The sequence below is a fragment of the Bombina bombina genome, chromosome 2 (genome assembly GCF_027579735.1).
Source record: "Bombina bombina isolate aBomBom1 chromosome 2, aBomBom1.pri, whole genome shotgun sequence".
NCBI lineage: Eukaryota > Metazoa > Chordata > Amphibia > Anura > Bombinatoridae > Bombina > Bombina bombina.
Genome location: NC_069500.1, coordinates 837,391,359 through 837,409,932, shown reverse-complemented (window position 1 = coordinate 837,409,932; position 18,574 = coordinate 837,391,359). Strand labels below are relative to the sequence as shown.

At 40.1% G+C, this 18,574-nt stretch overlaps 2 protein-coding genes across 3 annotated transcripts in view; one reads left to right on the top strand and one right to left on the bottom strand.

The window, feature by feature from the left end:
* The window catches only part of MYDGF (myeloid derived growth factor), a 60,600-nt gene extending 52,603 nt beyond the window's left edge, over positions 1 to 7,997 (top strand). Inside the window, exon 6 of the mRNA XM_053703163.1 lies at positions 7,516 to 7,997. Within this exon, the coding sequence (XP_053559138.1) occupies positions 7,516 to 7,595 (80 nt within the window). The 3' untranslated portion in view covers positions 7,596 to 7,997. The remainder of the gene's footprint in view (positions 1 to 7,515) is intronic.
* Positions 7,934 to 18,574, bottom strand: part of TNFAIP8L1 (TNF alpha induced protein 8 like 1) — a 97,807-nt gene continuing 87,166 nt past the window's right edge. For both annotated transcript variants that reach the window (XM_053703161.1, XM_053703160.1), the window contains exon 2: positions 7,934 to 9,104. In XM_053703161.1, the coding sequence (XP_053559136.1) occupies positions 8,543 to 9,103 (561 nt within the window). In that variant the 5' untranslated portion in view covers position 9,104 and the 3' untranslated portion in view covers positions 7,934 to 8,542. The remainder of the gene's footprint in view (positions 9,105 to 18,574) is intronic.

Below are 18,574 nucleotides of genomic sequence, written 5' to 3'. Positions count from 1 at the left end.
TGTGTGTGTATGTGTGTATATATATATATATATATATATATATACAGGTATACCCCGCTCATACAGCGGGTTAGGGACCGGAGCCCCGCTGTAAAGTGAAAACCGCCTTAAAGTGAAACAAGGCAGTTTTAGCTTTCTTTTCAGTGTTTAAAATCCTGAAAACATGTTTGAACTGACATATATTAGGGGTGTTAATAGTGCTATGTTTAGTTTAACACTAGCACAGCAAGTATTCAATAAATACTGTACCTGTAAAATTGTGACAATTACTGTAGTAAAATTAGCCAGACTATAGCACTGAGACACAGATTGCACTGCAATGCTATAAACAGAGTGAACTAAGCATAACAAAATGGTGCCAGTCACTTTTCTCACAATCTCACAATGATTATAGCACTGTTTCAAAATCCTAGGAGGTTGAACTTCAGCTCCACAAAGCGCTGTATTAGCGAATCGCTGTAAAGTGAAGCGCTGTAAAGTGAGGTATACCTGTGTATATATATATATATATATATATATATATATATATATATATATATATATATACACAGTATATATCTTGTGCAGCCAAGAACATGTTGTTTCGGGTGAAATTTTCATTCCGAATATTTGAGAAAATTTATTTCCCCTGAATAATTGTTGGCTGCACTATTTGGTATTTAAAACAAATACTGAATTTTAGTTAAACATTTACACTAGTTTTCATTAAAACTAATGTAAATGTTTCAAAGCTACAGGTGAAAAGTTCACCTGTAGCTACACTACTTACACTAACGAGCTCTGAAAAGTGCGCTAACCCGATCTGGTCGGCGCACTCTTCCAAGCGTGTTAGGGTAAGTGTTGTACCCCAAAAAAGTAATTTCAAGAAAACAAATGAATATTGATTCATTTCAGGTTTTTTTTTTAGTTTTTTTATTTTGCTGGTGCATTCATTCATTTATTTATTTGTTTTTTCTTCTGTTAAGTGTGATCAGTCCACGGGTCATCATTACTTGTGGGATATTAACTGCTCCCCTACAGGAAGTGCAAGAGGATTCACCCAGCAGAGTTGCTATATAGCTCCTCCCCTCTACGTCACCTCCAGTCATTCTCTTGCACCCAACGACTAGATAGGATGTGTGAGAGGACTATGGTGATATATTTAGTTTTTATATCTTCAATCAAAAGTTTGTTATTTTATAATAGCACCAGAGTGTGTTATTCCTTCTATGGTAGAATTTGAAGAAGAATCTACCTGAGTTTTTCTATGATTTTAGCCGGAGTAGTTAAGATCATATTGCTGTTTCTCGGCCATCTGAGGAGAGGTAAACTTCAGATCAGGGGACAGCAGGCAGATTAATCTGCAAAGAGGTATGTAGCAGTTTATTATTTTCTGACATGGAATTGATGAGAAAATCCTGCCATACCGTTATAATGTAAACTCAGCCTTGAATGCAGTAGATGTAGCTGATATCAGGCTGTCATGTATGTATATTTTACACTTCAGTTTTCTGGGAAATGGTACTTCTCTGGCTTTTAAACTGTATACATAGACTTAACCTATTTTGCAGGGACTTGCAATAGGTTTTAAATGACAATTAATTATTGAGGTAAAACGTTTTTTTGCTGGCATGTAAAAACGTTTTTTTCTCTGAGGTACTGGGTGAAAAAATGTTTTGGGCACTTTTTTTCCACTTGGCAATAGTTTTGATTTAAATTAGAGCAGTTCACTGATCCCTCTCACTGTTATGTGTGTGGGGGAGGGGCCATTTTGGTGCTTTCACTATGCATCAGAAAAACTCAGTCAGAGGTTCATTTTCTTCCTGCATGATCCGGTTCATCTCTACAGAGTTCAGGGATCTCAAGAGTCTTTTTTGAGGGAAGTAATCATTCACAGCAGAGCTGTGCTGATTGTATTGACTGTGATATAAAAAACGTTTATTTGTGTATTTTTTTCTGCTGCCTGGGTTAGTTATCATTTGCTGAGGGGAACAATCCTTTGCTAAAACTGTATATTCTGACAAAGATTGATGCTATAACTTAATTATTTTATCTGTTATAATATTTTCTGTGCTTCTTAAAGGCACAGTTCGTTTTCATATTATTTGTAAATTACTTTGAAAAGTATTTCCAAGTTGCTGTTTATTTGCTAGTGTGTTAAACATGTCTGATTCAGAGGAATATCTCTGTGCTATATGTGTTAATGCCAAAGTGGAGCCCAATAGAAATTTATGTACTAAATGTATTGATGCTACTTTAAAAAATAGTCAATCTGTACAAATTGAACATATTTCACCAAACAACGAGGGGAGAGTTATGCCGACTAACTCGCCTCACGTGTCAGTACCTGCATCTCCCGCTCAGGAGGTGCGTGATATTGTAGCGCCGAGTGCATCTGGGCGGCCATTACAAATCACATTACAAGATATGGCTACTGTTATGACTGAAGTTTTGGCTAAACTACCAGAACTAAGAGGTAAACGTGATCACTCTGGGATGAGAACAGAGTGCGCTGATAATGCAAGGGCCATGTCTGATACTGCGTCACAGTTTGCAGAACGTGAAGACGGAGAGCTTCATTCTGTGGGTGACGGTTCTGATCCAAATAAACTGGACTCAGACATTTCAAATTTTAAATTTAAGCTTGAGAACCTCCGTGTGTTACTAGGGGAGGTATTAGCGGCTCTGAATGATTGTAACACAGTTGCAATCCCAGAAAAAATGTGTAGGTTGGATAAATATTTTGCGGTACCGACGAGTACTGACGTTTTTCCTATACCTAAGAGACTTACTGACATTGTTACTAAGGAGTGGGATAGACCCGGTGTGCCTTTCTCACCCCCTCCTATATTCAGAAAAATGTTTCCAATAGACGCCGCCACACGGGACTTATGGCAAATGGTCCCTAAGGTGGAGGGAGCAGTTTCTACTTTAGCTAAGCGTACCACTATCCCAGTGGAGGATAGCTGTGCTTTTTCAGATCCAATGGATAAAAAATTAGAGGGTTACCTTAAGAAAATGTTTGTTCAACAAGGGTTTATATTGCAACCTCTTGCATGTATTGCGCCTGTCACGGCTGCAGCAGCATTTTGGTTTGAGTCTCTGGAAGAGACACTTCAATCATCCACACTAGATGACATCACACACAAACTTAAATTCCTTAAGTTAGCTAATTCATTTATTTCAGATGCCGTAGTACATTTAACTAAACTTGCGGCTAAAAATTCAGGATTCGCCATTCAGGCACGCAGAGCTCTGTGGCTAAAATCCTGGTCAGCTGATGTTACGTCTAAATCTAAATTGCTTAATATTCCTTTCAAAGGGCAGACCTTATTCGGGCCCGGCTTGAAAGAGATTATTGATGACATTACAGGAGGTAAAGGTCATGCCCTGCCTCAGGACAAGGCCAAAGCCAAGGCTAGACAGTCCAATTTTCGTTCCTTTCGTAATTTCAAAGCAGGAGCAGCATCAACTTCCTCTGCACCAAAACAGGAAGGAGCTGTTGCTCGCTACAGACAAGGCTGGAAACCTAACCAGTCCTGGAACAGGGGCAAACAGGCCAGAAAACCTGCTGCTGCCCCTAAGACAGCATGAATTGAGGGCCCCCGATCCGGGACCGGATCTAGTGGGGGGCAGACTTTCCCTCTTTGCCCAGGCTTGGGCAAGAGATGTTCAGGATCCCTGGGCGTTAGAGATCATATCTCAGGGATACCTTCTGGACTTCAAATCCTCTCCCCCAAGAGGGAGATTTCATCTGTCAAGGTTGTCAACAAACCTAACAAAGAAGGAAGCGTTTCTACGCTGCGTACAAGATCTTTTATTAATGGGAGTGATCCATCCAGTTCCGCGGTTGGAACAAGGACAAGGGTTTTACTCAAATCTGTTTGTAGTTCCCAAAAAGAGGGAACCTTCAGGCCAATCTTGGATTTAAAGATCCTAAACAAATTCCTAAGAGTTCCATCGTTCAAGATGGAAACTATTCGAACAATTTTGCCCATGATCCAAGAGGGTCAGTACTTGACCACAGTGGATTTAAAGGATGCTTACCTTCACATACCGATTCACAGAAGTCATTACCGGTATCTAAGGTTTGCCTTTTTAGACAGGCATTACCAGTTTGTAGCTCTTCCATTCGGACTGGCTACGGCTCCAAGAATCTTCACAAAGGTTCTGGGCACTCTTCTGGCGGTACTAAGACCGCGAGGAATTTCAGTAGCTCCGTACTTAGACGACATACTGATACAAGCTTCAAGCTTTCAAACTGCCAAATCTCATACAGAGATAGTACTGGCATTTCTAAGGTCGCATGGATGGAAAGTGAACGAAGAGAAAAGTTCTCTCTTTCCACTCGCAAGAGTTCCCTTCCTGGGGACTCTGATAGATTCTGTAGAAATGAAGATTTACCTGACAGAGGACAGGTTAACAAAACTTCAAAATGCATGCCGTGTCCTTCATTCCATTCAAGAGACCAGAAATTCTCTTCTATGGTGGCTTTATCGGCCACATCTGTCCAGGGGAATGCCATTCAGCAGGCCAGACTGGTCAATTGTAACAACAGACGCCAGCCTACTAGGTTGGGGCGCTGTCTGGAATTCTCTGAAGGCTCAGGGACTATGGAATCAGGAGGAGAGTCTTCTTCCAATAAACATTCTGGAATTGAGAGCAGTCCTCAATGCTCTTCTGGCTTGGCCCCAGTTAGCAACTCGGGGGTTCATCAGGTTCCAGTCGGACAACATCACGACTGTAGCTTATATCAACCATCAGGGAGGGACAAGAAGCTCCCTAGCAATGATGGAAGTATCGAAGATAATTCGCTGGGCAGAGTCTCACTCTTGCCACCTGTCTGCAATCCACATCCCGGGAGTGGAGAACTGGGAGGCGGATTTCTTAAGTCGTCAGACTTTTCATCCGGGGGAGTGGGAACTTCATCCAGAGGTCTTTGCCCAAATACTTCCACGTTGGGGCAAACCAGAGATAGATCTCATGGCGTCTCGACAGAACGCCAAGCTTCCGCGCTACGGGTCCAGATCCAGGGATCCGGGAGCGGTCCTGATAGATGCCTTGACAGCACCATGGACCTTCAGGATGGCTTATGTGTTTCCACCTTTCCCGATGCTTCCTCGATTGATTGCCAGAATCAAACAGGAGAAAGCATCAGTGATTCTAATAGCGCCTGCATGGCCACGCAGGACTTGGTATACAGATCTGGTGGACATGTCATTCTGTCCACCTTGGTCGTTACCTCTGAAACAGGACCTTCTGATTCAGGGTCCTTTCAAACATCAAAATCTAACTTCTCTGAAGCTGACTGAAATTGAACGCTTGATCTTATCAAAGCGTGGTTTTTCTGAGTCCGTTATTGATACCTTAATACAGGCTAGGAAGCCTGTCACCAGAAAGATTTACCATAAAATATGGCGTAAATACCTATATTGGTGCGAATCCAAAGGTTACTCTTGGAGTAAGGTTAGGATTCCTAGGATATTGTCTTTTCTACAAGAAGGTTTAGAAAAGGGGTTATCCGCTAGTTCCTTAAAGGGACAGATCTCAGCTCTGTCCATTCTGTTACACAAGCGTCTGTCAGAAGTTCCAGACGTTCAGGCTTTTTGTCAGGCTTTGGCCAGGATTAAACCTGTGTTTAAAGCTGTGGCTCCACCATGGAGTTTAAACCTTGTTCTTAACGTTTTACAGGGTGTTCCGTTTGAACCCCTTCATTCCATTGATATAAAGTTGTTATCTTGGAAAGTTCTATTTTTAATGGCTATTTCCTCGGCTCGAAGAGTCTCTGAGTTATCAGCCTTACATTGTGATTCTCCTTATTTGATTTTTCACTCGGATAAGGTAGTTCTGCGTACTAAGCCTGGGTTCTTACCTAAGGTAGTCACTAACAGGAATATCAATCAGGAGATTGTTGTTCCATCCTTGTGCCCAAATCCTTCTTCGAGGAAGGAACGTCTTTTGCACAATCTGGATGTAGTTCGTGCCCTTAAATTTTATTTACAGGCAACTAAAGATTTTCGACAAACGTCTTCCCTGTTTGTCGTTTACTCTGGTCAGAGGAGAGGTCAAAAAGCTTCTGCTACCTCTCTCTCTTTTTGGCTTCGTAGCATAATTCGTTTAGCTTATGAGACTGCTGGACAGCAGCCTCCTGAAAGAATTACAGCTCATTCCACTAGAGCTGTGGCTTCCACTTGGGCCTTTAAGAATGAGGCCTCTGTTGAACAGATTTGCAAGGCTGCAACTTGGTCTTCGCTTCATACTTTTTCCAAATTTTCCAAATTTGACACTTTTGCTTCCTCGGAGGCTATTTTTGGGAGAAAGGTTCTTCAGGCAGTGGTTCCTTCTGTATAAAGAGCCTGCCTATCCCTCCCGTCATCCGTGTACTTTTGCTTTGGTATTGGTATCCCACAAGTAATGATGACCCGTGGACTGATCACACTTAACAGAAGAAAACATAATTTATGCTTACCTGATAAATTCCTTTCTTCTGTAGTGTGATCAGTCCACGGCCCGCCCTGTTTTTTAAGGCAGGTAAATATTTTTTAAATTATACTCCAGTCACCACTACACCCTTGGCTTCTCCTTTCTCGTTGGTCCTTGGTCGAATGACTGGAGGTGACGTAGAGGGGAGGAGCTATATAGCAACTCTGCTGGGTGAATCCTCTTGCACTTCCTGTAGGGGAGCAGTTAATATCCCACAAGTAATGATGACCCGTGGACTGATCACACTACAGAAGAAAGGAATTTATCAGGTAAGCATAAATTATGTTTTTGTTTACAAAAAAGGAATATCCGATTTTCGTTACAAATGTGCATTTGTAACATAACTAATGCACATCACCATGTTTTGTGTAGCTATTTGGTCTTCTTTGCAGCACTCCCTAGTATATGTTTAAATACATATTTTTCATGTTATGCGGATGTTACAATTTAAAAAGGGGTTGGATGCCACCTGCCTTTATTAGAATGTTTTAGCCTTTTTGAAAGGGAAGCACTGTTGCCGCCAAGCCTTAAAGCGATAGAAAGGTAAACATTGAAATGTGCATTTAAATTTTAAATAGAAGCACTTTTCCAATATTCTTCCATTAACAAAAAAAAGTTTGTCATATAAGCCACTGCTAACTCTCTGAGAAGGTGTAGTGTTGAATACTGGTGCGCGGGCCCTCACAGGATATGTGCGTATGCTGCAGAAAAACACTAACTTTTACTAGAAGCATTTTTGTTAATGAAAGTATATTGCAGAAACACTTCTGTTTAAAATTGAAATGCACATTTAAATTTTAACCTTTCTATCCCTTTAAGCTAAATGCTCACATATAATACTTTTCTTTCCCCCCCCCCCCTCGAACGAGACACTATTTATCTCTGTGTATACCAGTTAGTGATTAAAGCCCTTTCTACATCAGACTCCTCTTAGAAATAATACTGTCTTAGTTTTTAAATTTATTTTTTTCCCCTGTCTCTTTTTCACATTAAGGCTGGTGTCTTCTCTATCACTTTCAGTGTAACTCACAGATTCATTTTCTTTTTTTCCAGTTTCTCACAGACCTGGCTCCTTTTCTTCATCTCTCTCCAAGCTGCTGATTGTGGCCAAACGTTCTCATGATGAGCTGTGAAGGAGGATGGCACACAAGGCCCAGGGAACGTGCACAATTGTAATACATGCTAGTTAAGAAGAAATGAGAAAGGGATGTTTATTTTAATTCAATACCTGAATATTACACAACGCTGAGACACATGAGTAAGAATGGGGGACTGCGCATTCTCATACCACCATCTGAATTTATTATGAAGATTTTCTACCTGTAAATAAAACTTTTTTGGATTAATGTTTTTTTTATTTTTAATATGGTCATTAGGGAGATGCAATTGGGTAGAGATGGAGATTTTTATTTTTGAAGTATTTAATGTGTTTGCAGGTGATGGGTGTTTTTATACAAAGCATAATAATATGTATAGAAAGATAGAAACTTTTTATTCATACAGCAGTAAAATATTAAAGAAAATACAAAAGACAACACCATGCATTTTGTGTACTGTGCTGGGCCAAGGGTGACATTGCATAGAACTGTATAGGAGGTAAAGGCCTCCACTGTCAGAGGAAGCAGAGCTATGTGCAAAGTGGGTAATGTGATAACAGTATACACTGACTTCCCATCACAGCCATTCTAGAATGTTCATGTGAGTCATTCACCATTATTGAAATCTCTCTCCTGGACAGGGCTGCTGGTCTTATTCAGATCTGTCACTTCTTAGAGGTCTTCTACTAATTATAAAAAGAACTATGTACCCCTGGGTGTATATGGGACATAAAGGATGCCCTAGTCTAAGGACTTTCCTGTTGGTTCTTGAATTCCTGGCTTTCATTTTGAATTTAAGCAAAACTGAAGGGTATCTTTGGAACTAGGAGATCAATGATCCCAATATTGTGCAATTCCCACAGATGTTTAAGTGGTTAAAAGATTTTAACAGTTGCTGCCAAAGGAGTCTGTAAAATGCTCATAAGAAGTCTCACGTAAACACTTATGTAACCTTGCATGCCTTAACTTATTCACATAATGCCTCAGATGGTGCCATCTTCTAACAGGCGATTGATGCCAGTGCAGATCCCCTGCAAGTGGGTGCGGTATGGCTCTGCTGGGCTATATAATGCTGTAAGGAAATCCTGGTCTGCGAGGCGACCAAAGACGTGATTGATACGATTATGGGTTTTTGCAGTGAGGTGGCGATTGACAGCCTGGTTTAGAATATCCCGACAGTCAATCAGGAGGTTGGCTAAGAAACGGCGGTCAAAGGTAAAGTCTATTTGTTGGAAACTGACTGCAGTCATACCAAGTGCATGGATCTTCTTGCGCAAATTCTCCAGCAAATGACGCTCATCCGGGCTGAATTGTGCATTTCGATGTAGCACACCAACTTTAACCACAACTTTTATTAGATTCTTAATCACCTTGTGTGCTTCCTTGCGGCTTCGGCTGTGTTCCCGCAGTGCTCGATACAGTTCATCCAGCACTGAGCTCCCAGAGTCATCTAGCAACGCACTGACTACTGACTTGGTTGCCATCTTGCTGAGGACTTTCTTCTGAGCCTGCATGACCAGTGTTTTGGTGCTGAATGAGTCCATCCTAGAGACAAAAAGCAGTGTAAGAGACCAAAATAAGAAACTCATCCTTAAAGGGACTTTAAATTCATCATTTAAATCTCACCATAAAACTTAAGTAATCCTACCTTTTGGAACAGGAATGTGCAACGTACACCCCCAGGTTCATGCCCAGTTTAACTTGTTAGTTAATTCACTTTGGTTCAAAAAGAGTCTCTTTGCCACTATACAACTGATGCATTACATTGTAATACTTACCTTGTTATTGCTGACTTTTGTAGAAACTACAATGCTAATCAAAAGCTGCTTTTTTTTAAAAAAAAAATTTTTTATCCCCTTCCCTGCTGAACCATTGTATTCACCTGTGCTTAAACCTTTTTAGTCATTTTACCTTTGTTGCATTTAAAGGGACAGTAAAGTCAAAATTAAATTGATTGCATAGAGCATGACATTTTAAAACCACTTTCTTAGGCAAGTTCAGGAGTGTATACAAAAAAAGGGAAAGAGAGAAAGAACAGAGGCACTTACAGAGCACTCACTTGAAAATATATAGTGGAAAAGGTCAGTATTTCAGGTTATATTAACAATATATATAATGGAAAAAGAGAATCCAAGCAGTAAAACAACTCAAATAATGTACCATATCAATAGCACATTGTGAAGCAATTCACATTGGTTGTTCCATTGTGTGTGCAGTGCCAAAAACTCTATCAAAAGAGCACAAAGTCCCCAAAGAATTTACTAGAGATAGACCGATATATCTGAGCGGCCAATATTCTGAAATAATCTGTATCGGTTAGAAACTTACCAATATGGAGCAAATCAAAAGAAATTTAGCTCTGTATACTTCAGGGAAACTATGTAGTTTTATGTGACACAAATCATCTATAGCACATACTGTATAAGCTGGACATAGCATCTAATAATAAATAGCACTGATAACAGAGTCCAAGCCCAGGGGTTACTGGGAGCTCAGTTATCAACTACAATACCCAATGGCAGGCCTGTAGATGAACTTGCATAAACAAACATATGATTTGTGAAATGGAAAATGTGATCTTTAAGTGGCACTTAAAGCTACATAGTTTCCCTGAAGTACACAGAGCTAACTTACTTTTGATTTGCTCATAGGGGTCAGCAATACATAAAATCAATCTGTTGCATTCTGATAAATTTTACACATTTGCAAAACATTTCTCTAAAGCTGCTATATTTGACTTTTTTTTATTATTATTAAATATTTTGTTTTCCCCTTGTACGGGCATAGAAAAAACATTTAAAAAAAATTATAGTTCAGGCACATCAGTTAAATGTCCACAAAAACAAACCTTGAGTAGAAAGTACAGTATCGGAGACTAGTAGTATTATTCTCTAGCAGTGGATAACAATGCTCTGACCGTTAGGTGGCGCTGTTACACATGTATAAAACTGCCCATAAGTGACATAATAAAGAAACATAGTCCACTCCTCAGTACCAGAGAAGGTATTTGTAATCTAGTAAATATGAGCATATTAAAGCAAATAAATAAATCTAGCACTGATATTCCAGCATGTCATTTATTTCCCTGTCAAGTGGCAGTATATATATTTTATTTTTTTAAATTTACTTTTAACCCTTATCTGTAAAGTGTACCAAGTGAGCGTGTTTTTAGTGAAGTGGCAGCAATATATGAAAAAAACAGAAGCCATTTAACAGGAGAACATGCTGAAATGGTATGCTTTCTGCACTATAATGTTTCTCTTGTTAAGTGTATCCAGTCCACGGATCATCCATTACTTATGGAATATATTCTCCTTCCCAACAGGAAGTTGCAAGAGTCCACCCACAGCAAAGCTGCTATATAGCTCCTCCCCTAACTGCCATATTCAGTCATTCTCTTGCAAGCCTCAACATAGATAGGAGGTCGTGAGAGTATGTGGTGTTTTATACTTAGTTTATTCTTCAATCAAAAGTTTGTTATTTTTAAATGGCACCGGAGTGTGCTGTTTATCTCAGGCAGTATTTGGAAGAAGAATCTGCCTGCGTTTTTCTATGATCTTAGCAGACGTAACTAAGATCCATTTGCTGTTCTCACACATTCTGAGGAGTGAGGTACTTCAGAGGGGGGATGGCGTGCAGGTTTTCCTGCAGATAAGGTATGTGCAGTAAAATATTTTTCTAGGAATGGAATTGACTAAGAAAATACTGCTGATACCGAAGTAATGTAAGTAAAGCCTTAAATGCAGCGATAGCGACTGGTATCAGGCTTATTAATAGAGATACATACTCTTATAAAAATGTGTTTTAAAACGTTTGCTGGCATGTTTAATCGTTTTTTAACGTACATTGGTGATAACACTGTAATGTTGGTATAGCCTTAAATGCAGTAAAAGCGACTGGTATCAGGCTTATTAATAGAGATACATACTCTTGTAAAAATGTGTTTTAAAACGTTTGCTGGCATGTTTAATCGTTTTTTTAACATATGTTTGGTGATAAAACTTATTGGGGCCTAAGTTTTTTCCACATGGCTGGCTTAGATTTTGCATAGAAACAGTTAACTGAAGCTTCCCACTGTTGTAATATGAGTGGGAGGGGCCTAATTTAGCGCTTTTTTTGCGCAGTTAAAATTACAAAATGAATCATCCAGATTCCCTCAGCAGTCCCATGAATACTACAGGACATTTCTAAAGGGCTAAAAAGACTTCCAAAATCGTTTATAGGGAAGGTAATCCACAGCTCTGCTGTGGCAGTTTTTAAAAACGTCTGTCGTTTTTTTTTATCTGTTTTTTGCATTAAGGGGTTAATCATCCATTTGCAAGTGGGTGCAATGCTCTGTTACCTTATTACATGTACTGTAAAAATTTCGTTTGTTTTACTGCCTTTTTTCACTGTTTTTAAAATTTTGACAAAATTTGTTTCTCTTAAAGGCACAGTAACGTTTTATATATTTGCTTGTTAACTTGATTTAAAGTGTTTTCCAAGCTTACTAGTCTCATTATTAGTCTGTTCTAACATGTCTGACATAGAGGAAGCTCTGTGTTCATTATGTTTTAAAGCCATGGTGGAACCCCATCTTAGAATGTGTACCAGATGTACTGATTTCATGTTAAACAATAAAGATCATTTTTTGTCTTTAAAAACATTATCACCAGAGGATTCTGTCGTGGGGGTAGTTATGCCGACTAACTCTCCCCACGTGTCAGACCTTTTGACTCCCGCTTTAGGGACTCACGCTCAAATGGCGCCAAGTACATCAAGGGCACCCATAGCGTTTATTTTACCAGGGGATTCTGTCGAGGGGAAAGTTATGCCGACTAACTCTCCCCACGTGTCAGACCCTTCGACTCCCGCTTCAGGGACTCACGCTCAAATGGCGCCAAGTACATCAAGGGCGCCCATAGCGTTTATTTTTCAAGACATGGTAAAGGTGGTGAATAATACTCTGGCAGCAGTATTAGTCAGACTACCTGAAATTAAAGGAAAGCAGATAGCTCTGGGGGTAGATACAGAGCATACAGACGCTTTAAGAACCATGTATGATACTACCTCACAATATGCTTAGTCTGTGGATGATTTTTTTGACTCAGGGAAGATGATTTAACCTGATTCTGATATTTCTACATTTAAAATTTATGCTTGAGAACCTCCACTTGTTGCTCAGGGAGGCTTTGGCTGCTCTGAATGAATGTGTACAATCGCAGGGCCAGAGAAATTGTGTAGACTGGATAAATAATATGCAGTGCCGGTGTGTACTGATGTTTTTCCAATACCTAAAGAGGTTTACTAAAAAATTTTTAATATGGAATGGGATAGACCAGGTGTGCCGTTCTCTTCCCCTCCTATTTTTTAGAAGAATGTTTTCTAATAGTTACCACCACACGGGACTTCTGGCAGACAGTTCCTAAGGTGGAGAGAAGAGTTTCTACTCTAGCTAAGCGTACCACTACCTCTGGCGAGGACAGTTGTGCTTTTTAGATCCAATGGATAAAAAATGTTTATTCAACAGGGTTTTATCCTGCAGTCCCTTGCATACATTGCTTCTGTCACTGCTGCTGCGGCGTTCTGGGTTGAGTCTCTTGATGAGGCTTTACAGTTAGCGACTCCATTGGATGAATATATTTGACAAGCTTATGCTAGCCAATTCCTTTGTTTTCTGATGCCTTTGTTCATTTGACTAGACTAACGGCTAAGAATTCTGTTTTTTACTATACTGGTGCGCAGAGCGCTATGGCTTATATCATGGTCAGCTGTCGTGACTTTAATAAATAAGCTACTTAACTTCCCTTCAAGGGGCAGACCCTATTCGGGCCTGGTTTGAAGGAGATTATTGCTTATATCACTGGAGGAAAAGGTCATGCCCTTCCTCAGGATAGGTCCAAATCAAGGGCCAAAAAAAGGTCTAATTTTCGTGCCTTTTAAAACTTCAGGGCAGGTGTGGCATCCACTTCCTCTAAGGCAAAACAAGAGGGAATTTTTGCTCAGTCCAAGGCGGTCTGGAGACAATCGGACCTGGAGCAAAGATAAGCAGGCCAAGGAGCCTGCTGCTGCCTCTAAGGCAGCATGAAGGAACGGACCCCTATCCGGTAACGGATCCTATAGGGGGCAGACTTTCATTCTTCGCCCAGGTGTGGGCAAGAGATGCCCAGGATCCCTAGGCATTGGAATTTATATCCCAGAGATATCTTCTGGATTTCAAAGATTCCCCCCCAAAAAAAGGGGAGATTTCGCCTTTCACAATTATCTGCAAACCAGATAAAGAAGGAGGCATTCTTACATTGTGTACGAGATCCATCCAGTTCCAAGAGAGGAACAGGGACAGAGTTTTTACTCAAATCTGTTTGTGGTTCCCAAGGAGAGGGAACCTTCAGACCTATTTTGGATCTAAAGATCTTAAACAAATTCCTCAGAATTCCGTCATTTAAGATGGAAACTATTCGTACCATCTTAACTATGATCCAGGAGAGTCAAGAGAGGACTACAATGGATTTGAAGGATGCTTATCCTCACATTGTGATGCATAAAGATCACCATCGTTTTTCAGGTTTGCCTTTCTAGACAGGCATTACCAGTTTGTAGCTCTTTCCTTTGGGATATCTACAGCCCCAAGAATCTTTATGGAGGTTCTGGGGTCGCTTTGGCGGTCCTTAAGCCGCGGGGCATAGAAGTGGCCCCTTATTTAGACGACATCCTGATACAGGCGTCAAACATCCAATTGCCAAGTCTCATACGGAGGGTTTCCCTCCTAGGGACTCTGATAGATTCTGTAGAAATGAAAATTTACCTGACGGAGTCCAGGTTGTCAAAGTTTCTAAATTTCTGCAGTGTTTTTCATTCCTTCCGCGCCCTTCGGTGGCTCAGTACATGAATGAAATCGGCTTAATGGTAGCGGCAAGGGACATAGTACCATTTGCACGTCTACATTTCAGACCGCTGCAACTATGCATGCTCAGTCAGAGGAACGGGGATTATACAGATTTGTCCCCCTGTTAAACCTGGACCAAGAGACCAGAGATTCTCTTCTCTGGTGACTATATCGGGTCCATCTGTCCAAGGGTATGACCTTCCGCAGGTCAGATGGGACAATTGTTACAATAGATGCCAGCCTTTTAGGTTGGGATGCAGTCTGGAACTCCCTGAAGGCTCAGGGATAGTGGACTTAGGAGGAGACCCTCCTTCTAATAAATATTCTGGAACTGGGAGTGATATTCCATGCTCTTCAGATTTGGCCTCAGTTAGCAACTCTGAGGTACATCATATTCAGTCGGACAATATACACGACTGTGGCTTACATCAGCCATCAAGGGGGAACAGAAGTTCCCTAGCGATGTTAGAAGTCTTACAATAATTCACTGGACAGAGACTCACTCTTGTCTATCAACTATCCATATCCCAGGTGTTGAGAACTGGGAGTTGGATTTTCTAAGTCGTCAGACTTTTCTTCCGGGGGAGTGGGATTTCCTCCGGAGGTCAAGACCAAGCAGGAGAGGGCTTTGGTGTTTTTGACAGCGCCTGCGTAGCCACGCAGGACCTGGTATGCAGATCTGGTGGACATGTCATCCTTTCCATCACGGTCTCTGCTTCTGAGACAGGTCCTTCTACCTCAGGGTCCTTTCAACCATCTAAATAGAATCAATCTGAGATGGACTGCCTGGAGACTGAACGCTTGATGCTATCAAAGCATGGCTTCTCCGAGTCAGTCATTGATACCTTAATACAGACATGAAAGCCTGTCTCTAGGAAAATTGAACATAGATATGGTGTAAATATCTGATTGTTATGAATCCAAGGGTTACTCATGGAGTAAAGTAAAGGATATTATCTTTTCTCCAAGATGTTTTTGAGAAAAGGGTTGTCAGCCAATTCCTTAAAAGGGACAGATTTTTACTCTGTCTATTTTTTTGCACAAGCGTCTGGCAGGTATTCTAGACGTTCAGGCTTTGGTTAGATCCAAGCCTGTGTTTAAAACTGTTGCTCCGCCATGGAGCTTAAACCTGGTTCTTAAGGTTCTTCAAGAAGTTCCGTTTGAACCTTTTTTGTTCCGTAGATATCAATCTTTATCTTGGAAAGTTCCTTTTGGGAAGCTATTTCCTCGACTCGTAGAGTCTCCAAGTTATCTGTGTTACAATGTGATTCTCCTTATCTGGTCCTTCGTACGGATAAGGTAGTCCTGCGTACCAACCTGGGTTTTTTCCTAAGGTGGTATCTAACAAGAACATCACTCAAGAGATAGTTGTTCCATGCTTGTATCCTAATCCTTCCTCAAAGAAGGAACGTCTATTACACAATATTGGACGTGGTTTGTGCTTTAAAGTTTTACTTACAAGCTACTACAGTTTTCATCAAACGTTCACCTTGTTTGTTGTCTATTCTGGACAGAGGAGAGGTCAAAGACTTCAGCAGCCTCTCTGTCTTTTTGGTTAAAAAGCATAATTCATTTAGCTTATGAGACTGCTGGACAGCAGCCTCCTGAAGGGATTACAGCTCATTCTACTAGAGCTGTGGTTTTCACTTGGGCCTTTTTTAAATGTGGCTTCTGTTGAACAGATTTACAAGACGGAGTCTTGGTCTGCGCTTCATACTTTTTCAAATTTAACAAATTTGATACCTTGCTTCTTCGGAGGCTATTTTTGGGAGAAAGGGTTTTTTACAGGCAGTGGTAAATTCCGTTTAAGTACCTGCCTTGTCCCTCCCATCATCCGTGTACTTTAGCTTTGGTATTGGTATTCCTTAAGTAATGGATGATCCGTGGACTGGATACACTTAACAAGAGAAAACATAATTTATGCTTACCTGATAAATTTATTTCTCTTGTAGTGTATCCAGTCCACGGCCCGCCCTGTCACTTTAAGGCAGGTAATTTTTTCATTTGAACTACAGTCACCACTGCACCCTATGGTTTTTCCTTTCTCTGCATGTTTTCGGTCGAATGACTGAATATGGCAGTTAGGGGAGGAGCTATATAGCAGCTTTGCTGTGGGTGGACTCTTGCAACTTCCTGTTGGGAAGGAGAATATATTCCATAAGTAATGGATGATCCGTGGACTGGATACACTACAAGAGAAATAAATTTATCAGGTAAGCATAAATTATGTTTTTTCTACTTAACTAGGAGTATTAAAGAAATTGTGTAGAGTTTAGCTTTGCAGTAGTGACTAAAAAAAATTTCTATATCGGTGTGCCATTTTTCTGTGTTTTGGGAAGCCATTTAATAAGTTAATTTTCAAGCACTTTATTTTTCCCAGTTGTTTACTTTTTAATGTTTAACATTTTAATAAGCATGTTCAGTTTATACCAGATTTGTGTAGAAATTGTGTTGATTTTTCAAAACTTTAAATTTACAGAATATCGGTTATTGGCCTGAAAAAAAGATATCTGTCTATCCCTAGAATTTACTATAATAAGGCAGTACTCACACAATTACTAAAACTTGTTGGGTCTGTGCATCCATATATTGCAAAAATTATCGCTGATTCTACAAAGCTCAAATAAACCCTATTAGAATACTTCTGGAGATTCAAAGAAAAACGCCTGATGCGCATTTCACCGTTAGGCTTTATCAAAGGCGAACCTGATTGTAGTCCTAAGTCAAGTTTAAATAGTCTTTTCCAATCAAACGGAGGTTATGTATAACAACCCCAATATGACCTATCACTTTCCAGACAGGATCCAATTAGTTTTTCAAGCATCACGTGACGTTCAGTCTATATACACGCATCCATTTATTGTATTCAATTTATTGGATCATGCTTTATATACATCTTATTGCTGGCATATATGCACCTCTTATACACAAATTTTGTAGTTTATGCCTCATTGATTGACATATCTATGGACCAATGGCAACTGCCTGTCAAATCCATCCCAAAGGGAAACGTCATCACAATGTTTTCCAACGAATTGGTCTGTATGCATGTCAAAAGCCAATGGCGTTTCTGTAAGGACAGTATTCAAATGACACATAACGTAAAGGATATTAAAATTAATCGATCGACAATATTGTCGATCGTGTCACATTATTAACAATTGCGCAAGTCGTTGACGAGTATCTTGATAATTACAAGCACTTCCCAGAGAGAGATGTGTATCACGTAATTATATACTGTATAGATTTTACTATTATACTGTGTATAGTACAGCCGTTTCCAAGTTATTGCTCACACAATTTTGGCAATGTTTACACCTCATTGATTGACATATTCCTGAGCCAATAGCAACTGCCTGACAGGCAGTTCCATCCCAAAGGAGGAACATCATCGCAATATGTTACACCTGATTGGTCCGTGTATATGTCAGTAGCCAATAACGTTACTGTTGACCTTATACCATGTATCACACAAGATGACACAACATCATACTGTCAATTGATCTGCTTTCAACTATTATACACTATATAACTCGTTATAAACAATTGTTACAAGTCGAAAGCTATTTCGAATAACATAGGTATTCCCTACTTTCAGCAATGTGTATAGTTCATTGATTGACACTACACAATTTCCCTTCCAATAAAAAGGTAATTATGATGGCTTACGATCAATTGGTCCATGCCTAACATTAAATACCAATTTCTCTTGTTAAGTGTATTCAGTCCACAGGTCATCCATTACTTATGGGATATATTCCCTTCCCAACAGGAAGTTGCAAGAGGATCACCCAAGCAGAGCTGCTATATAGCTCTTCCCCTCACATGTCATATCCAGTCATTCTCTTGCAACCCTCAACATAGAAGGAGGTCGTGAGAGGAGTGTGGTGTTTTATACTTAATTATTTCTTCAATCAAATGTGTGTTATTTTTAAATGGCACCGGAGTGTGCTGTTTTTTTCTCAGGCAGTATTTAGAAGAAGAAATCTGCCTGCGTTTTCTATGATCTTAGCAGAAGTAACTAAGATCCACTGGCTGTTCTCGCACATTCTGAGGAGTGAGGTAACTTCAGAAAGGGAATAGCGTGCGGGGTCTCCTGCAAATGAGGTATGTGCAGTAAAATATTTTTCTAAGGAATGGAATTAACTAA